This window comes from Microchirus variegatus (assembly GCF_963457635.1).
Source record: "Microchirus variegatus genome assembly, chromosome: 7".
In the NCBI taxonomy this organism is placed as follows: Eukaryota; Metazoa; Chordata; class Actinopteri; order Pleuronectiformes; family Soleidae; genus Microchirus; species Microchirus variegatus.
The window spans coordinates 15,857,025-15,879,372 of record NC_139808.1 but is presented as its reverse complement, the minus strand read 5'-3'; the positions used below and the strand labels follow the sequence as shown (position 1 = coordinate 15,879,372).

At 39.0% G+C, this 22,348-nt stretch overlaps 2 protein-coding genes across 2 annotated transcripts in view; both read right to left on the bottom strand.

Annotated features, from left to right (window-relative positions):
- Positions 1 to 462: 462 nt before the first annotated feature.
- cep15 (centrosomal protein 15) lies at positions 463 to 3,846 on the bottom strand (the record flags this gene model as incomplete). Its single annotated transcript, XM_083892124.1, has 4 exons — positions 3,802 to 3,846; positions 1,509 to 1,632; positions 869 to 937; positions 463 to 639 (listed from the first exon to the last, which is right to left on the bottom strand). The coding sequence occupies exons 1-4, from the start codon at positions 3,828 to 3,830 to the stop codon at positions 463 to 465; spliced, it is 399 nt and encodes a 132-aa protein (XP_083748250.1). The 5' UTR covers positions 3,831 to 3,846.
- Positions 3,847 to 8,422: 4,576 nt separating this feature from the next.
- The window catches only part of LOC310929584 (receptor-type tyrosine-protein phosphatase gamma-like), a gene marked incomplete at its 5' end in the record, with an annotated part of 392,250 nt that continues 378,324 nt past the window's right edge, over positions 8,423 to 22,348 (bottom strand). Inside the window, 13 exons of the mRNA XM_083892388.1 lie at positions 8,423 to 9,919; positions 10,430 to 10,565; positions 12,668 to 12,810; positions 13,638 to 13,784; positions 14,501 to 14,629; positions 15,596 to 15,672; positions 17,616 to 17,709; positions 18,039 to 18,185; positions 18,662 to 18,797; positions 20,257 to 20,432; positions 20,665 to 20,799; positions 21,191 to 21,325; positions 21,487 to 21,569. Of these exons, the coding sequence (XP_083748514.1) occupies positions 9,779 to 9,919; positions 10,430 to 10,565; positions 12,668 to 12,810; positions 13,638 to 13,784; positions 14,501 to 14,629; positions 15,596 to 15,672; positions 17,616 to 17,709; positions 18,039 to 18,185; positions 18,662 to 18,797; positions 20,257 to 20,432; positions 20,665 to 20,799; positions 21,191 to 21,325; positions 21,487 to 21,569 (1,679 nt within the window). The 3' untranslated portion in view covers positions 8,423 to 9,778. The remainder of the gene's footprint in view (positions 9,920 to 10,429; positions 10,566 to 12,667; positions 12,811 to 13,637; positions 13,785 to 14,500; positions 14,630 to 15,595; positions 15,673 to 17,615; positions 17,710 to 18,038; positions 18,186 to 18,661; positions 18,798 to 20,256; positions 20,433 to 20,664; positions 20,800 to 21,190; positions 21,326 to 21,486; positions 21,570 to 22,348) is intronic.

The window sequence follows — 22,348 nt, the reverse complement described above, 5'->3', positions numbered from 1 at the left end:
ATACATGAGAATAATGTTTAAGGTAATTGTAAATGAATCGTTCAAAAAACAACACTATTATCCATCAAAGGCTCAGCTTTTCTTTTTTTCACAAGTAAAATATCTTCATTTATTTAGGCTGTTAGCTCCCTCTAGTGGTTTTAACATCGCAAACAGAAACATTTAAATGGAACATATACAGAGAAGGCAATCCGTCTGTCAGAATGGACAGTGTGATGATCATCTGTTATTCTCTATCTTTTCACTGTGTTTTTTTAAATGATACTGAAATCTCAACACGTTCCAGAACTGACTTCCAGACACCAGTTCAGACTTTTTCTGACAAGTTTCCAGCCCTGGTCAGGAGGACGGCACTTGAACATGGGGCTCGGCTAATGCCTAATGTCGCTGTCAGCATGTCACTCTGAAAACTTTCAAAGCCAGTGTTCAAGCAGCAGCAGAAACATCACAATATCTGCTTCCCTATCTGGCAGCTCGTGGTTTTGGCCGAGGAGGCAGACCCTGGTTTTTAGATGTGCTGGGTTGCCGTTTGGCTCTTCTGGGCATCTGTCCTGTACAATCAATCGGGTGTGGGCCTTTTCCCAGGAGGAAGTGCTCCCAGGCTGGAAGAGACTCTTCCACGGATGCCCAATACTTTGTCTGAATGAAAGGAGAGAACTTATGAGTCTTAGGATCGGGACCAAAAACCTCCAACAATAAAATATTTGGAAGAGGACCAGTCAAAATGTATTCACAATTACAGGGTATAATAAAACAATTGTATGAATCAGATGTGTGATGCCAGGCGACAGTTTTGACAAATTAAGAGATTAGCAAACAATTAAGTGACTTATGAACTTGTGATGTACTAACAATGATAAGTTGTTACCTGCAGCGCCATCAGCTGTGGGTGTGGCAGCTGTCTCACTTTCAGATGATCCTCTATCATCTGTAAGTCCTACAGTGACAGAGCACAGATGTTTGTATTCTCTGTGGCCGTACAGGTAAGTCAATTCACCTATTTGTCAAAGTGGATTTATCTGAGCTCATTACACAGCTTGGCTGAAAACTCAATTTTGATCAAGTACAATATTCTACAGTGCATTATATCTGTAGAACAGATTGTTGCTCGGGATGTTGTTCTAATTAACACACATCAATCTGCCAAAACAAGTCCAGTGAATCTTTCAACATCAATCTTCAACTCACTGGCGACACCATGTGGCAAAAACTCGCTTGCTTTTCTGCTTTCAGCAACCTTAATACCACTCCAATGGTGAAGGCCTCACTGCATGGCTTAAACAGTCTCAAACACGTTACCAAAGAGTTCAAATTTGTTTTTGTTCCTTTTGTTTTTTTTCACAACATGATTTGACAGTTTTTAATGTGTATAAAATGTTTTCTCTTTTGCAAAATTGTATTATTGGTCATATAATCACCATAATGTATTGATGACCCGTTAGACCCCAAAGTGCAGCTACTCATTCTTTTTATCAATTGCCTATTAATCAATAAAAACCAGCCCTCACCTGGAGTAAAGTGGCATTCCTGAGGCGAGCAGCCTCACGCTCCTTCACCTGCTGTGTTTTCAGTATGTCCAGCTGTTCCCTGCGACTCTCCATCTGCTGCAGCAGCTCTGCTCTTCCTCTTAAACTGATGTCACATATGACACAGTTAGTATCATTAAAATACCTTCTTGTATGAACACTGGTTTGGTCACACTGGTTAGTAGGTGGTTTTTTTTTTCCTTTATCTGACAGTAGCACAAATACTTGTGCTACTGTTTTGATCGAAGAGCTAGATATTTATTGGTTGATAGAGGAATTAATTACATATTAATTGATTATGAAAAATAATCATAGTTGCAGCCCTAGGTGTTATTATTAATACAAGCATTGCATTTATATCAATCACTATCATTAGTGCAGTTATATTGACACATGAAAATGAATGGAATTAAAATACCATATTTTTGTTATGACTTCAGTGCATTGTAGGCAATCCTCTCTATAAAACCATTTCTCTTAAAAGGTCTCAAAATAATGTGTTTGTCCTGGTTGCAATGAAATAAATAACATGTACAAAAATACATATGGAATATGTGTGGGAATTTCAATGTGTGAGCAGACATTTCTAATTTTAGTTTTTTTGTCTTTGGAGGACAGAATGAAAAGGACATACTTGGTTACGGTTTCTCCAGCACAGTCAACTAAACTGTGCAAGAGCGTATACTGGCTCTTGCACAGTTTAGTTGACTGTGCTGGAGAAACTGAATATGAATTTTTTTATTTTTTTTTACCAACAACACACAGATATAAACATCAGCAGAATTGGAGTAAGTGTGATCATGGTATATGCAGGAATTCACAGGAATTTCAATACCTTTTTAAGACTTTTTAAAGACCTTCTCAAAATATTCAAGCTGTAATCAGCAACACATATTTAACTTACAAAACAGTTTTAGTTTGCAACAAACATACATTTTCCCATATCTGAATATTTTCAATGTGGAGTTTATTTCTTGCGGGGGGAGGAAAATAAATACATTCATGCATACTTTTTGCAGTCAGACTCAATGGACAAAATTGTAATACCTGATGAAATCGGGATTAAGACTTTTTAAGGGCCTTTATTTTCCCAAAATTGATTTATCAACTTTTAATACTTTTTAGGACACCCTGTGTGATGCTGCTCATGTCTACATTACATTCTATTATACTTTCAAATGTATGAAACCTTTACCCTGTGTGTGAAATCAGTTATTTAATGTTTCCAAGTCCACATTCATAAACTCTATCACTCAATCAAAGTGGCAACGCTGTCCTCATGTTCTCAGAAATCCTTGCTCAAGCATCCATACAAAAGCCCTACATGCATTAATGGAGGGCTTATTGATACAATTATCTGATATTGACATTTCCATTTTGACTGCTCTTACTTTAACTGAACATGTTAGGTCTTTGTCATGTTATTACATTAACCAAGGGGACTGCCTTAGCATTTGCATTACCTGCTCCACTATCCTGGTAAGTGTTTAAAGTAGCAGAGGATGAACATAAGGACATGTCAGTGTTTTTTTAATGAGTAACTTAAAATAACAGGTCACTGGAAACAGGCAGCAAACTAAGAAAATATGTATCCAGTCCAAGTATGCTTCCTATCAGAATAAGGGGAATGAGATTAATTGAAATTAATTAATACATTGTAAATATATCCTATTGCAATAACTGCATTCACTAAATTTACTATACTGTCCATTTTCACTGTTGCTGTTAAAAGATAAATGTTCTGCACTATATTACAGGACCAGCGAGTAAGAATTTGTGATTGTGAGATTGCAACAACAGAGGACTCTTCTGGTTATCCCTGCCTTTTCAAAGTGCATCAGAATAATTACGTTTGTATAAACAAATAAATACAATATAGACACAAACAGTGAAATGCATGACATGTCCAATTGGCCTGTCTGTGAAAGATGGCAACCTCCATAAAGCAAGGCCTTTCCCTCGAGAACATATAAAACTTAACGCGCATGCGCGTTACCCAGCTGTTCTCTGTGAGTTCATTCTTTGGTCAAAACACACTCCTCTCGTTGAGCAGAATTGAGTCAGGCGGTAAACAGATTAACACAGTGATGACGTTTTTCAGCAACAGAATAAACATATAACAGATTTAACGTTAAGGTTTCAAAACAACTAAAAAAAACGAGTGAGAAACTAACTTGAGCGTCTTAGCAATGCTACGTTAGCTAGTAACTGTTACTGACAGAGTGGTGACGCTATATTAGTCAGACGGTAACATTATAGGAGCTGCTGGACTTACATTTCCTCATGTTTCTCGAGTAACTCCATTTGCAGGCAGCTAAAGCTCTTCCTCCTCCGTCCATACAAGTAGATGAGCAGCGTCAATGGCCCGTAGCAACGGAACCGGAAGTAGAACAAGTTGTAAGTTAAAATAAAAGCGCGAGTTCTCAGACATGCGCCTAGTGGGCCAGTTGAATTACTATGCAAGGCGAAATATCAATTGAACACTCATAAACTCATAAATAAAACTCATATCATCACACAATATAAGCATTTGCCAGCAGTAAAACGCACTGCAAAACAATGAACATGAACTTAAAAACGCCAAGATGTGCATGTTTCATACTGAAACATTTGCAGTCCAGCTCTGTCACTCAATCTCAAAAGTCTGATTTTATTGATTTCGGAAATAACATTCTGACTGCTTCTGACACTGCCGTCGCATTACTCTTTATAAATGATAGATGGAGTGGAAAGAACGCCACACAACCTTTAAAAGGTTTGAAGTCAGTATAACTCAAGCCGACACCATACAGATGCTTTTAGTCTGAGTTGTACTTCCCTTAGAACAATTCACCTTGTGGGTAAAAATAGCAGAATGCCACTTTTAATCAGACTTTTTTCCTCAAGATGGTCTCTTGTTATTATCTGCTCTTATTGTTCTTTCTCCCTCTGTCCAACAGGTGGCAGTGTTGCCATAGATCTAGTGCAATACCTCATCAGATGGAGAAAAAAAACAACTAGATATATTAATGATTTAGGAACATCGTGCTGGGCATTTGTTACCATTTATTTATACGTTGTTCCTGCACTTACCAAATTGCACTTATAGAACCACTTAAAAGAAGTATAGACCCTACATATCCATTACCAAAATATTTATTGGGTCCTGCAAATTAAAATAGTAAATCTGTGTGTTTTTTTTGTTGTTTTTTTGAGTTAAGAATAAAAGCCTTTGTAATTGAAGTATAATTTTAAGATAGTGTTGATTACACTGTGTGAAATGGATCTGTGCAATTATGAATCATTTCCTTGCCACTTGAAGCAGTGATCCATCAGTGTGTGAACATTTGTGTCAGTGTTGCTGCCAGATTCTATTTATATCTACATCTTTAAAATCTTTCACCAGGACAGCTACCCTAATTTTTTTGTATATTTGTGCAGGGCTGAAAGAATATATCGCACAAACCATTTCAGAAAAATTACATCAAAACCCATATTTTATTTTATGTATAGCAATACCATTTACATATTAAATAACACTATAATAGAATGCTTTGATATAGCTTTCAACAAAACATAGAAAAAAAGAATCCCATCATTATTCCTCTCATTTCATTTCATTTTTTTTTCTTGAAGAGGAACAGCCACCATTCCAAAATGGGTCAATGGAGAGAAACTTATTAAGTGACAGAGAGAAGAGAGCTGACATCAGAAAAATAGCTTCAAAATAGATGGAAAGCAGACGAAATCGAAAGAAATATTGGATTAATATCGTAATATCACAATCACTGCCTGAATGTCAACAGAACGTGTGAAGCTGGAATCTGATGTGATGTGGATACAAACACCTGGCTTCCACAGGATTCCACCACGAACAGCAAAAGCCATGAGTGAGTTTTCATGAAAGCAGATAGATTGGACATGTTTGTGATTATAGAGCTGATATACTGAATGTTTGAAAACCCCGTGCGAGTTCTATTGTCCACACAACCCAGAAAATGGTCAAATAAAAAGTTTCAGGGTGTTAAATTAATGTGGACGATGACAAAATCTGAGAGATGAAAGAACTCCTCTAACACGGATCATACATACACACGTTCCAGAGGAGGTTTGGCTTACAGAGGCAACAAAATATATGTACATTTTTTTCACTGACAGTACAGCTGTGCGTGCACTTCAAAGGCAACATGAAACACTTTGTTCAGAGTGGAAAATGACCAAAAATCGCTCGACAATAGGGACAAGAAACATGGTAGTGAGAGTCTGAAGGGCCTGGTCACACCAGCAACAGTTCTGAAATCTCATTTCACCCCATTGGTCAATTAGACACGATAATCCACACTGTGATGGTACAGCAAACTGTCAGTGCTGATTACAACTGGGACAGCCACAGAGGTGAAAATAGAAACTTTCTGTCTGAGAATAAATGTTCCACAAAAGTAATACAGCATAGATTCGACTGACCGCTTTACCACCCGTGGTACATGAGCTTCCTCTGGTGGTACTTGGAGGAAAATCAGAAATACTTCCAAATAAATCCAAATAATAATAATTAGATTCACCAATTTTGCTCCATCATAATCTAATTTTGTCTGAAATATATGTGAAGAAGAGGAGGATGATGAGAGCAAACGATCTTATTGTGAAAAGTCTGTAGCTGACTTGGTCGGTCCATTTACACCACTGTATTTTAACCTTAGTGATAATACTCCAAGAGCTCGATATTTTCTCAGGTGGTACATAAACAGTTTCACTGCTCTAAAGAATTTCCCATTTTTTGTTTATATTTGTTGTTCAAGTTTCCACAAAGTGGACAATATAAAGTTTAAAGTTACACTAACCCTACCTGACCAAACCTTGACTGTCCCAGGGCAGGAAAGTAAGAGAAGAGAGGGACCTTACTTGACCCAGGTCTTACCCAAACTTAACTGTATAAGATCACAGAGAGGTGTTGTTTTGATTCGCAGGAATCCTTACTAGGAGTTTACTAGAGATCATGTCTGAAAACTCAACAAGTCTATTTTTTAATGTGTTTTTGACTATTAGCAAATGCATATCACTTTCTCTTTCTAGTGTGACCAGGCACTTCGGTGAAGCAGTGTACGATTAACAGGGGAAAAAAATAATAATTAAAAAAATGTCCAGAAAAAACAATAGTGTTGTTGATGTCCTTCCTTCCCTTGTGGCCCCCATCATAAAGGAGATAACACAGAATAGAAATACTGCATGTCCTTGATTTGCTATTGTCTGCAACTATTTATTTTGAACATATTTGAACTACTCTACACTGATTTAACTGTATTAGCTTGTGTGTGTGTGTGTCTGTGTGTGTGTGGTTGGGGCAATCATAAGAGAGAAAAGCCTACCCAACTGCAAGTAAGGTTTCAAGTCTTTGGTAAAAGTTTCTTTAAAAAACAAACCAAAAGAAAAACCACGTGTCCCACTTTCAGTTGCCATTTGACACACTGTTTTGTGCTGTGTGGAGAAAAAACAAACACTTTCACACGTGTTCATTTCACACTGTGGAAAAAAAACCCTACAAAATAGCATCTAACTTAAGCTAGAACACCCTCATGTCAAAAATGTGTATGTGAATTATATGTGTGTGTGTGTGTGTGTGTGTAACTGACAGATTTTTGCTTGCAGGCCACACAACCACGAACAACCACATTTGCTAGTTCCATCTTATATGTGTTTGCTTGCATATCAGTTTTATAAACAATCTCTTCAGGTGCGTGTACAAAAGCAGGTAAAACTGATTTGAGCCCTATAATTTAGTGTTGCTGCGGATGATTTTGTGTGAGGTGGCTGACAAAAAAAAAAAAAGGGGTTTATGTCTTTGCTCATGGCTGGTTTAATGACAGCTTCCAAGGCTATGGAGTACGGAACAATGTGTGAATTAAATGACAAGACTGATTTTGCTATTTTCGTTTTTTTTTTTAAAGACAAAAAGTAATAATTATCTAAAAGATAAAATACTGTTTCAATGTCTATTTTCCCACCCAGGATTATGTCTCTAACTGATTTACCTTGATATTCTTAATCCTAACCAATGATCCATCTTCATGCCTAAACCTGATCAACCCAATTAACAAAAGCTATCGTCGAATCAAATCAAGAAGTTGTGCCAGTAGTGACATCATTTTGTGATTTTTACCATCTTCTTGTAATTTATTGACAAAAGAAAACCATTGTGTTATTCTATAGGGTAAGATAATGATTCAGTATATTTATTAAATCCATTTCATACTCCTGTTTTATTATTGTGAGAGCAAAATAAATCAAAATAAGGTCAAAGCAAATATGATGAGTGAAAAAATGAACTCCAACTGAGGATGTGGTTCATTAAAAAAAAGCTCAGTTTGAGGGTATGAATATTGAATATGTATCAGTCTCATTAAGTTAGATTGGACTCATCAGCATTAATTGTATTTGTTACATCATGGCAATGATTGGGACTGCTAATGATGTCACTTCATGCTATGAGAAATGCTTCCTCATGTTAAACTTAAGCTCTCAATGAAGGCCTTAGGATGGTAATGAGGATCCCAGGGTGTTCCATAAAGAAATTATGAGTTGAATGAAAAACATACAGCATGTTTCTTAATAATAAAAATCAGAACAAAACACACAAAAAAAAGAAAAACAACCCTCCAGCTTATTTTGCCCAACCTTGCAGAGGTGACAAGCTGACGTGAAATGCATCATCTTGTTGTAATTCAGTAGAAATAAATGATTACTAACATTCAACATGTGGCTTCAGGCCTCATCGCAACCCTTCAAAGTGTTGTACACATCATTTAAGGAACAAGAAAGAAAAATACTGTTAAGCTTTTTCATTGTTGAGACATCATAAGTGCAGATACAATGAATAGGGTTGAAAATAATTAAGAACCCAAAGACTGTTTTAAACCCTGTTTCATATCTAAAACGTAAGCAATTTGTTGCATAGAGGTTGTTGTCGAGTCCGATCATACTTGCACAAGCCTAATATGACACACACACAGGTGTATGTAAGTGAATGCAGGCTGTAAAGGTTTTTGTCTTCATACTCTGGTTTGTTGTTAAAAAATAATTCATGACGGGAACGAAGGAAAAAAAAAAAAGAGTTACAAACGTGAAACAAAATAAATAAATAACATAAAATCAAGAGATCATCATCTGCTGTAGATGGTCATAAGGTTCAAACGGTGGTTTGTATGTTTTTGTGTGTGTGTGTTTAAGATTAGATGACATAGCAGCATACAAGAATGTAGAGAAGTGAAAAGGAGTCCATTTCCACGTCGCCGCTAGTCAGCTGTGAACAATGAAGTACTGAACTATGGGATGTATTGGAAATCAACCGGCCTATGGCAGAAGGCCACAAAGGACATGTACGAAAATCACAAAGTTATTATGATAAGGATATATTTATATATGTATACATACAGTATTTCCATATATTAAAAAGCATAAAATGAATTATACAAATAAATCATAATAATAATAATTCACAGTAGCAGTTGTTACACCACCTTAGGTATTATAACATGGGTGTGACTCCCTAATAGGAGAGAGTGACAACAAAAAAAGTGAAGCGGAAATTACTTTAAGAAAACAAGGGCTGTCCGTGACAGTAGCCTTCTCGTGAGTGGTAATATGGATATTAGAGATGAGCAGGTTGGAGGAGGTTATACTGAGCTGAAGTCAACCAGCATTTTGTTACTGAGGCGAAGAGTCTGTAACTCCCTCCATCTGCTGCATTAAATTAACTCGTAGGTGGCAGGCAGAACAATGTCCTTCACAGAAGCAGGGCCAAAGCCGTGGAATGTCAAAAAAAGAAAGAAAGAAAGAAAGAAAGAAAGAAAGAAGGAGAAAGAACAAAAGTCAGAGCTCAAGTGAAGAAAAGCCAAGTGAGTCAGCTTTAGTATAGGCAGTAACACTGACATTATATAGTGCAAACAAGAAAAGACAGAAAAGTGTTTCTCGTTGCCTACCAACGCCGCTGTGAAACTCAAAAAACGCCGGTGCAAACCCTTCAGTAGGAGAACATTAAGACATAAAATGGCGAAAAAAATAAATATCAAAAACTTTTTATCAGTGTAAAAAAGTAATCAGGTTATTCATTTTAACCAAGAGTCTGGCAAAAAAGGCCTCAAAAAGTCTTGTCCACAATAGTTCCTTGACGTTTTACAAAGTTAAGTGCCGCCTTTTGTGGCTTTCAGGGACCTCGCGGGGTGTCTGGAACCCACAGGACGCCCTCAGCTCAGCTTCAGGCCTCAGATGGGCCACTTTCACACCAAGGACTCCATGCTTTCTGCCTGGTCAGACATGGACGCCATGGTCCCATTAATGTCCCTGGACAGAAGACCCAAACTGTTGTCTGTGGTGCTGATGAGGCTGAGCAGAGCTTTGTATAGGTACTGGTACTGGTCCTGTGGAACAATCAGAGACAGGGAGGAAAACAAGTGAAAACACTAAAGGACCACCATGATTTTCTTTTTTGAGCATTATCTTACATTTAGGGAGTCATCAGATCCAATGCTAGCTAGCACAGAACATGCTTTCAGGCTTTTAAACCGAGTAAACAACTTGGATAACATAACCCTGAATGTTGCCCCTTAAGGGGCTTGAAACAAAAAACACATAGAAGACACAAGCTGCATTTTTAACCAAGGTGCTTCCAGGGTTGTGCCTCTGTTGTTGATGTGTCATTACTAAGCAACCTAACCTGTGAGCTGCTGAGATGACAGTGAAGTTACTGCAGCATCACGTAATCAACACATTCAACTGAGGAAAAAAACAAACAAACACTGTGTCGTACCGATTACAAAATGCTAATTTATTCATATATTCATTCATCATTTAAAATAATGTAAAAAAAAATACTTTTGTATGTCCTAGCCCAACCCAGGATTATTAGAGAGTAGAGTCTAGACTCTCACAATGTCTGTGAAGACTCCTGGCCTCATGAGGTTGATCATCTTGGCCACTTGGTAGATATCGATGGCGCCCTCGCTCTCCAGCTGTTGAGACAGCGTGGTGAGGGCACACAGTGTGCCAGCTGGCACAGCCCCCAACCTACACACACACACACAGACAGAGAGAGAGAGAGAGAGTTCAGGTCATTGTCACTTTTAACTATGTTTTCCATGTATGGCAGTATATGTCACATAGTGCTTTTAACTTCTTAAAGCACAATAAGCACAATAAGATTCATTCTGTAGATCAAGATCAGATCCATTTTCTGTGCACATGAGATTTTGGCTCTAGGGTCATTTCGTTAGGACAGCTCAAGAGGGGTCAGAAAGAAAATTGGAAAATTACAAAAAGCTGCTTACAGTAAAAGATCATCTAACTTCTCTATTACTCCTTCATCCACAGTGTCTTCAAATATGCTTAAAGGTCACATAGAGTGGTCCTGTTGCACATATAGTTATGGAGGTCTACTTACATATATTAACTTGTTTTTATGGTCAAAAACCTCCTAGTTGCTGTAAACGAGCCGATAGAAATCTGTCCTTTTTGAAGCACTTGTCGGCCGCGCTATTTCAGACATAAATCTCAACCTGAGAAGACAGACTGTGTTGTGATTGGCCAGTACCCCGGAAATGACATTCGGCACACCCGCTCTCAGAAGTGCAGCTCCCCCTTCTGGAACGGTGGATGCACTGCTCCTCATTATCAAAACATTGTTGTAACAGTGTTTAAAAATAGCTTCGTCACGACTCCCCGCCGCAGTCCCTTTTATGACTTTAAACCGAAGTCAGACCCAGAGTCAGAAGACACTGACGTTATTCTTATTCTGCTGTTCAATGTACGCAACCGGATGTGCCCGGACTAGTGCCCGGAGCAGGACGATCGGCTGTTCCGGAGAACTGCTATTTCCGTAACTATAACGGGATTCTCAGAGATCTCGCTGAGCCCGAGATTACACTAAAACACAGCGTTCTCAGCAATGGCTGAACTGTTTGTTTCGAAACTTCAGGGCTTCATAAACAAGGTAATGACGCAGATACACTCTAAATAACAGCGTTAATTGGAACTTCCAGTCTAGTTCCGCTTTAATACTGTGTTAACAGGATCACTTGTCATCTTAACAACCTCACAAAAAGACAGTATCGACTCTTTGGGGAGGTTTGTTTACTGAGCTTCCACTTCAAAATGGGAAATGCACACGTGATGCAAAGCTCTTGTTTGATGTACATGTTAAAAAGCTTAGGCTACAAAAACCAAGCTCGTTTTACTTGAAAGCAATTACACACACATACAAACTTACTTATCCGTAAAATATGTTCAACTTCTGCTCATAAACTCACTATAAGTTGACACAGTGGGCCTTAAACTTAAGTGACAGTCAGCGTACGCCTCATGATCTGCTGCTATGTGTGGCCATAAAGAGACGGTACTTTTAGTTTACAAAAATGTAAAAAAAAATAGCATTTTGCTCCCTGGCTCCATCTCATGATTGAAAGCTTCTGTAGATGAAATCCTCCGACCATGGTAAAATCTCTCTGTGGATTCTGGAAAACTGCTGATATGTGGTGCTATGCTGACCTCTGCTGCTTAGCCTTTCAGTCTCCTCGATATCAGCTCAGCTAGGGAGCGAAGACGCTCACACTTCAGGAGTGTCGCCTCAGCGATTAAAACATTCTCAGCGAGTGCATCCACCTGAGCACCATGGCTGAGCCCAGTGTGAGTTTCCCAGGAGAACTGAGGGCCGCCTTCACAGTTTGAGGGGTCTCCTCTCTCATTAGCAGACCTGCCAGCAGCGCACACCACAAACTGCTGCTTACAACCCATGCCTGGCTGAGTAATAACCGCACAGACAATTAGGACAAGCCTCTAACTGACAATCTCATAGGTGCTGCGAGCTGGCTGCACTATAGCAATCAGATGAAGTGCTCAATTAGATGCTCTTCTTCTGGAGGATGCGACAAGCAATCTTCATTATTCTAATGAATAAACATGAGCAGAGCTGCTGGAGTGTCGTTTAAGAACACTAATGTGTGCCAATACCGAAGACACTTTCATTAATTTTAATTGGGCATTTTATTGAGTTACCTGTAGTTGTGGAGGGAGTAAGGCGGCTAGTAGGGACTAGGGACTGCCAGGAAGATAAAGCATAAAGCTGTACTGGTATGTGACAGAGCATGAGGCAAAAAATAAAATGTCAGACTGACTCATCGTGGACGATGGTTGGTCCGTCACGTTTGGCGGCCTCCTCTTTGATGACGTTGATGAGCTCAAAGGTGCTGCTGAAGGGGACGTCAGGATTTGGCCACTTGGGACACTGAAAGTGACGAACCTCTAATACATAGTCATCCTGTGTGTCAAACAGAGGGCAAGACGGGAAGAAAAGCAGAACGAAAAGAGAATGAAGGGTTAGATAAGCCATGTCCTGCATACGAAAACTGTTGAGTTTATATTATTCCTTTAACACTCTTTTAAAACATTGTCCTCACTCACTCTCAGAACCATGTCCTCCACTTTTAGACCCCTAATAAAACATGCCTTGCTGATTGTTGTAGGTCTTCAACCTTCAGTGTGGCCCAAGACTCATTTGCTCTCATACTGCTAAAACAACTTGACTACATGTGTCATATGTTCTGAATTTTACTTGGCATAGGTGTTCTCCAAGAGATATCCACTTAGGATTAACTTAACCACTTCTTCCCTGACCCTCTTTTTGGAGTCCCTGCTCGAAAATGACATGCCCAAACAAAATAGAGTAAACCTCTGCAGTTACAAGCTCTATGTGGATTATCTTGGTATCAAAATGAGGATAACACTTGTGAGATTTCACCAGAAGTGTAAGTTTCACTGTAGATGCCACTGTGTCAGAGTAAATGTACATGGAACACAGCATAACTGAAGGATTTTTTTTCTCTCGCCTAAAAAAATATTGCACTGCTGTTTGATCCATCTGTGTTTTAACTGTGTTTCGTGCACATAAGAATGGTTTATTTGAGCTTTTAGCTGAGTTTCTGACCTTTCTGTGGGTATGCAGCATGTCTGTGTTTGTTAAAGTTAGATATGGTTTTATGACACTTTTGTCGCTGAGTCTGACGCTGCCCCCGATCCCGGGGGCAACCGTGAAGAAGAGGTTAACAAGTTTCAGCACACACACACATTATGCATGTATACACCAACCTGTGTAGCTTCGAGGATGAAATCATGGATGCCGATCTGCTCCTCGTTGGATAGACAGAGTCGGTCTTTACTAATGAGTGTGACAGTGAATGCCTCACAGTTCATGGCCTCTTCCCGACTGGGCCAGTACACAAACTCATCCTCCGCCTGCCGGGGAGCAAACACTCTGTCAATTATCGATAATTATAACGTAATATGCATAATATGCAGTGTGGTAAACTGTACTTGCTGTGATTAGAAATTCTGTATTTTATACAGCATGTTATGTTAGACATTATATATTTGTAAAAAAAAAATATGTTTGCCAAGGCCTATGAGAAGGTTTTTGGAATTCAAGTAAGCAAATCTCAGCAATATTGCACACTCTGGTCACAGTGACACATTGAACCACTGTGAGGTGATTTGCAGGTAATTTCCTGCCAACTCCACTTGACAGGATTTAAAAATTCATGTAGGACAAGTAACAAACCTGCTGTCCATTGAAAACCCTGCACAGACCAGGACACGGGATCCATGGACAGATGGCATGAGAATGTGTGTCTGTGTGTTTGTGTTGGGGGGGGATGCTGACGACTCCTGCTTAATAAAGTCTGGGAGCTGTCGGATGAGTAGAAATATGTGTTTGTGTGTAGGTGCTCATTCTGCTAACCACAGTGACACCAAATGGCATGTGTGATTCATAAAACGGATTCATAAAACCCAAAACACACATGGAGGAAACAGGAATCGCAAAGTTACTGTTAAGCAACACGATTACTGAGGGTCAACAGTAAATGTTCAATGATTGTCTAAACAATAATGTTAACATCTGTGAATCATGAGTCAAGATATGTGTCAATCTGTGTGTGTGTGTGTGTTCCTACCAGTCCATGGTTGGCAGGGAGCATAACGATAATTTGTGCGTTGTGGTCCCAGATCATTCTCCAAAAGTCTTTTGTGGTGTGGGGCAGAGGATGCTGGGTAATTATGAATTCATTACTGCGATAGTAACCCTGCCGGAAAACAAACAACACACAAACAGGTAAATGGGAGAATTCCACCACACCATGGCATTGGCATGCTTTTAATGCAACATCCCCCTTTAAAAGGGCTAAGAAAACAATTTTACACATCACATTCATCTTAAAAGACTTGGATCATTTGTCTTCTTTTGATTTTGGCTGACTTTCAAGAGAAGAGGGGAAAGTGACACAGAGAAGTGATCAGAGTTTTCTCTGATCAAGCTTGAGACGTGACATTTAAAATTTAAAGCTTTAATTAAAAAAGGAGGCATGGAGCAGAGGTCTACACAAGTGAACTGAATTTGGACCAGATCCACAATACAGTATATTAACTCTTTTTTGGGTGTGGATTTTATTTCTGTTTTTACTGCTGTGTGTAAATCTATCGACCAGTGGACTTGCTGACAGCTCATCACAGCGCATGCTGTGGTCAATACTTTCTGAGGTGAGACCATAAACCAAGTGGATAGGAAGTTAACATTTTGTGAATAGCCACCAGGGGGCATCTTCACTAGAACTCTGTTTGAATGGGGGTCAGAGGGAAAATCCATACTTCACACTTTACAACATTTTTCCTCAGGAGTTAATGGTTTTAACAGTTTTTTAAAGAGTAAAATAAAGGAAAAAAGCACAGGGGACAAATTAGGGGACACCAGTGTTGAAAAACATCAATGTCGAAGTGATGCGACACTGACTCTGGTTACAGTTTAATTCAGGTGCTCTTCGGGAAAATGCATGTGACATGAATGTACATGGAAGCGCAGTAGTAGCAGTAGTGTTGTTGACGTTTGACCCATAATATTGACTAAAAGCAAGGAATGTCTTAACCTAAGCTGCTTTGGATCTTCACCATTCTTCTTTTTTTCCCAAAAACATGATGTAACCCACTCTGAGTCAAAACATCACAGGCGGAGATTGTGAAAAGATCAATGACACAGAGAAAGTGGGTGTACTGACCATGATGTAAGAGGCGTTAATATAGTCAGTGCCTTTGATGCCAGGCAAAGGTGCAAGGACGACCCTTGCTCGCTCCGCTGTTCATAGATAGACAGAGGGATGGGGGGTTGGGAGGGAGACAGAAAAAGCTATTATTTTCTTTGGACAAAAAAGAGAAAGAAAGAGGTCGTTTAAGCACATCCATTAATGATTCTGAGTAGAGATATGTGAAATTCTTTGCTTGTGATTCAGAGAACAGAGGAACAGCCAAATAATAGGCTGGCACAGTGATTATAATGAGTCCCATAGACAGTAGAGTAATATCGTAATTCTTGTTTTTGCCTTTTTTGGGGGGGGATATATAGGGAGGAAAAGTGGAAAAATAGAGCAGAATGATATGCAGCAAGCAGTTGAGCCAAACTGAAATCAGCAGATATTCACTGCTCAGAGTATCTGCAACCATTTTATATTCAGTTATTTAAATCTTGCAGAAGTCTGACTGAAGTGCTTTTATTGTGTGTTTTTTTTTTTTTACTTTTACAAGTGTGGTTGTGTGAAGTATTTGCACATATCAGCATCTTACACACAGCTGACTGTGCTCTGCACATTCTTGTGTTGAAGGACAAGAAGGCACACACACACACCTGCTGGCAGCCATGAAATCACAGGTGCCAGCAGGGACATCAAGGAAAACAGATCTTAGTCGCTTAAAAGAGGCTCTTTATTTATATCACATTTTTCGAGGTTACAATGACCACTACACTGCACCATCCTTTAGGCTACAGTTTCCCCATTCACCAATTTATAATGTATGTGTATTTAGATTTATGAAGTGCTTTTTCAATTACATGTAATTCACAGCTATTTACATACTGCTGGCACAGTGCCCAGGCACATTCTGAGGTTCAGTGTCTTGTCCAGGGACATTTCAGCAGGTAGACGAGAAGAGAGGGTCTTATGGTCGGAAGATGACCCACTGTGCTTAAAGCCCCACAGCTGCCACCAACCCTGATAAAATCTATGCCATCTAAAGTGCAGGCTGTTTTAAGAGTACATCATCCACTTTATTTGACATTGGACAACCCTTTTCTCACTGGAAAAGTCTGTTTTGTGATGTCAACCGCTCACTTCCAGCACCAAAGTCCACAGAGAATATTGATTTTAAACGATGGCACACAGGAAGTTAAAATTCTTTGTTTGGTACCCAAGTGACAGAAACACTGAAGCAGCTGTAGACAGCTTCTGTTTTCCCCATGATCTAAAAATACAGTTTTGTGTAAGTCGACATGTGGCATGTACCTGTCTGTCTCAGCAAAGGAAGCAGGCGGAGCACAGTTAGCTGTGTGTAAGATACCTCATAATAACCACACTTCAAAAGACATATCAATCCTTTTAAAATGACAATTTCCTAATCATGTCGGTGGCTCACTAGCTCGCTGAGCCTCTTTCATTCTCACTCTGCACCTGAACCTCAGTAACGGCAAATCCTAAATAGATTTATATCGGCATGGGCAGTTTATTAATCAAAGGTGTTTGACGATGATTTGGTCTGCACAGAACCATGACAAGAACAAGCAAGAAGAGATTAAACTGAAAATCCCTGTGGGGATATTTTTTTTTTTTTATTGCATCCACAATAGTTTTCATTAGATTTTCAAGGTTGGTGTCATTTAGCTGCATAGATATTTTAGTTTTTCATTAAAATGTGGGCTTACAGTGGGGGTATATGACCTGTGACCAAGGCCATGATAGATGCAGGCATTTCTCACTGTAATGGCCCTTGCTGAACCTTGGTCATTAGCTTCGATTCATTACTTGTAAAAGTAATCATGTTTGCTTACTTAAGTATTTTTTATTTTTTATTTAAAAAAATATATATTTCATTAACAATGCAGATGCTGTTAACGCAAATATTCATGATGTATTCAACACAGCATGATAGCTTAACAATGACTGCTGTTTTTAGTTGAATATATTATTTCTCATTGTTTGAAGATTACTTTCAAATGTAAATGTACATATTTCAGAGTAAGACACTCACAGGGCACCACAGAGGAGTTTCGATTTTTCTCTTTGTTGCACTCCTTCTGCGCGTTGAAGCAGTCCACAAATCTGGTGTTGCACTGCGTTACCAGCTGAAACAGAGAGAGAGAGAGAGGAAGAACACTTAATTTTCATCTTGCAGGGTGTATAAGAAATATGACGGTGTAAAGACCTGTCTGACTTTAACAAGGACCACATTGTTGTGACAGGCGACCTGGATGAGAGCGTCTCTAATGTGAAGCAATAAAGGTAGACTACTGTGGAACAACACCCTGCTACGTGTAAATGGGGCTGTGTAGCCACCAACTGGTGGGGTATTGAGCGAGTTAAAGACTATCCAAGGAACATATTAAACAACATCATTTAAAATAATCACTCTTGACCAGCTGTGCCACCAGTGTAGTTTTTTTTTCCCCTTCACCTTGAACTGTTTATCCAGACGTGTCCGGCCTGTGTGCCCTGGTGTCGTGATGCTGGTGAAGTAGCTGTGAAGCTGGCTGGCTGCCATTTCTGTCTCCCTCCCCAAAATAGCTTCCATCAAGGCATTATGGATGAAAATGTACTGCTCCTGAATTACAGAAGACAAAAAAAAAACATGTTTAGATAAAGGATGTTTGGTTAGGGGCTTTAAATTAGTAAAAAAAAAATCCAGTCCAACAATGAAATTGTTTCAGAACTTGACCCACATTGGCAGTAGCATTACAAGATTAGAAACTAGAAATTCCTACACAGTCCTACAGTGTGGTAATAGCCTGAATCTGAATAATAAGATATTGAACCCTTTATCTGTGAGTATTGTATATTATTTATGGCACAGTACGACAGAATGATGTGAGCGTCCTAACATTATTTAAAAAACAAAAAACAAAACATAAAAAACAATTTTCAACACAGTATGTGAACCTCTCGGATAGTACGTCATAAGATAGTTTAGAAAAACTTCCCCAATGATCTATTTAGTAACCATTTCAAACTAAACTCAGCACAGGAAACAATGACACCTAAACAAACACTGGGTGTGGATACAAAGACACTCATACAAACCTCTGTCTGGACTAGGTAGTTGCGTTGGGTGCGTATGTGTTTGAGGAAGCCGAGTACATAAACTGTGCTCCTGTCTTTTATCCGCTGCAGCATGCTGTCAATGGCAATGTATGTTCCCGTTCGACCAACTCCAGCACTGCAACACAACAGAATCAGAAAACACAGTTAGAGGGGAATGATGGGATTCACATTAAAGCATGTGGCATTGGAATTACATGTCATTAAAGGCACAAGCCATTAGGGCAGCACAATCTTCTCATCGGAAATCACCATTTATGTTGTTTGAAATTTGATACCAGGTTTAAGGTCAGTGGATGTTGTACTGTGTGAGGCAAACGGATACAATTTGATTTAAATAAGGGAAAGGGAATTTGAATTACTTATACAAATGTGTCATTTCTGTTTAACATATGCATATATATATATATACATATATAAATATACACACTCACTTGTAATATTTTTTTTGAAATGATCATATAATACACAGGTACAATAATAAACTATAAAATAAAACAGTTGATATGCTCATATTTGAAAACTGTCACATTCCTGATGCCATATTTTGATACAATTCTTGTCAGAGAAAACATGTAACTGCTGCTTCAGTCACTCAAGCAGGAAAAAGTGATGATGTAAAGAGCATTTCCACATTTCTACAAGGTGGATTTATAGACACCGTTACAATCAAAAACATATACTGCATTTACAGATGCAGGACTGTAAATCCCCCTGTTGCATTACAATAGCAGGGTGCATGTGTGTGATTGCTGGTAAAGCATATTAATAATGACAGGTTTGCAGCCACATTGATGAGTCTGAATGACAATCCCACACCACTGAATCACCTCACGACCACCACCTCAAGTTACCAGTGCATTTGCTGCATCTAAATATAACATGCCAGTGTTGTAAAAACAGCTCTTGGGTAGAAACAGCACAAATACAGTGAGCAACACTTAAGTGTTAAAGTTAAATAAACCTGAATTTCAAGAGGTTCATAGGTGTCACCGACAACCAGGCTCCCATTGGAAGATACCAACTGTCACACTGGTGTCCACTATGAACCATACTTTGTCATCTATTTTCCTCTGAAAGGGATCATACTTTTTGTGATTGAGACCATTAACTCCTCGGGAAATGTTTACTGTCTTACTGATTATAAATCAAGTGAGAAGTACTGTCATTTCCCCATATAATTGTATTCAAAATGAGTTATTTTTGCAGCACAGTCTCCCCCTGGTGGCTATTCAATATACTTTTCCTATTGGCTCCCTTGGGACAACTGAATACATCCACTTTATACAGTCTATGGTTGACACCCATTTTAGACATTTTGTAACATCAAGAGAGGACTTTTGAAACAATGATTCCATGATCACTGAATGTCTGACTGGCTGCAGTTAACGGTTAAAATGCAAACGTGTATTGACCACATAATTAGCTGCAGGCTTGATACTGCACATCCAATGTGTGTAGTGTCTGTGATTCGATGAAGTTGCTTTTAACTAAAATCACAAACCTGTTTACATTTGTCCAAAAGTGTGAGGATCAGTGTTTAAGTGAAGTGAATGCACTGTAGAGACTTTATTCACCTGCAGTGAACAAGCATGGGGCCCATATCAGGCATCTGGGCGGCGGAGGACCTGCGGACAAACGTGAGGACAGGCAACGTATATTCTGGGACACCCATGTCTGGCCACTGGGTGTAGTGATACTGGAGCACTGTCCTTTCATTCTGGACCCACAATTTGGGGTTCCCCTTTCCACCCTAGATGGAAGACAATAAGATTTGTTTTGTCATAGGGTAAAAAAAAGAAAAAAAAGAAAAGCTGGATAAGGAAGGCAAGGCCTCTTCCACTTTGGAAAACAAACAAAAAAAAATTAATTGCTTTAACAGACAAAAATGAAGAAATCAAAAGTAATCTAAGGTTTTTTGTAAATTAACTTTTAATGGAAAAAAACAAAACAAAACAATGACAACCACAGTTCCCCCCTCTCACCTTCTTTACTTTTATGTTACGCAGTGTGAAACGGCGAACAGTGTAGCAGGCATGAACCTTGGTGCTTTTCAGTGTGACGACCATGCTGCCGTACTCTTCACTGTTCTCTGTCGGCCAGTACTGGTCACATTTTCTCTGTTGACCACAAAACACACAGGCGCACACACACACACACACACACACACACACACACACACACACACACACACACACACACACACATACACACCGTCAAAAACTGGAGGGTTTTAAGGACGCATGTTCAAGGATCAAGTATTTTACGCTTGATAAATAGAGAAACATGTCACACATCTGGGGTAAAAGATTCAATGTGATTCAGTAAAAATGATATCAATATATATTGAACATTTGGTATATATCTTTAAAATTAGTATTTATTATTGTCCACCCCTATGAAATGCACAGTTAAGTTTTTATAACTAATTTCTGCATTGTGTGCTGAATACACTGAAGGCATTTTAGGCCTTTAAAGCCACATTGAACTTGTGCCAGCACCAGAACTTACCCGTCCTTTCTCCACTAAGTTGGTGATCATGACAATGATACCAGTATTTTGCTCCCACACCATGCGCCAGAAGTCCTCAAAGGTGGACTTGAGAGGTCCCTGCGCTGCGATGTAGGCATTAGGCTTATTATAACCCTGATGGATGAACAGTAGAGAATTAGCTTAGTTGTATGTGATATATTAAACAAGTGTACACAATTATTTTTTTGGAGGGAGTGGCGACCCCTAAATTATTATTATTTTGTTGTTATCATCTTCTCACAAATCCGTTTGCCACATATAAAGAAATCACTCACGTCCACATAGTTGGCGTTGATGTAGTCGGAGTGTTTGTAGTCCTTCCCATGCAGTGGGCTTAGCTTTACTCTGCTGTGGTCATCTTAAGAGAAAATGGCCAACAGTTAAATGGTTAGTGACTCAAAGACTGGCAGATGATCTGCCAAGGTGCCTGCCCTCCAACTGGAGAGCACGTTGACTTTTGTGGTTGAAATGCTGGTCACATGCCACCCCACCTTCAACACACACTATTATAAATCTGGGCTGCTGCCAAAGTGACACATGCAAAGTATTTATAACAGATGAATATAGTCAAGCACCAGTGTGTGTGCGCGCGGTATTTCATCTCAACAATTGCCAATTAAACAAAGCAAACAAAACATCCACCGAACAATTATTGTAATTATCAATTCAACTGTCAATTATTTTCTTGAGTAAAGCTCTAGTCTACAGTAACATTTGCCGCTATCACTATGTGTGCAGTACAGGAATGTCACTGGGTAACACAAAAACAAAACACTGCTCTGCTGAGAAACACACAGAGAGAGTTGTGTGGAACTTCACCGGCATTGTTTGAACTAACTTGAAACAAAAAAAAAATTAAAATATGTCTTTCAGTTTTTCTCAGAAATGACAACATCCTAAAATTGTTTGTTTTGAGATATTCATATTAGCCCGAACATACATATTCTGCAATTATGGCAGAGATCAGCAGACATTGATTGGCCCTCTGCACGGGAACAATTGTGTGGTTTGCCTCCACTGCTTGCTAAAAAGCAAAGGGTTAGTATGGCAAGTTACACATTTTCCATGAAAGATGTGAATTGTTGATTATGCATTACTATCTCTTAAAATGTAATATGTGCATGCCATGAAGTTGCT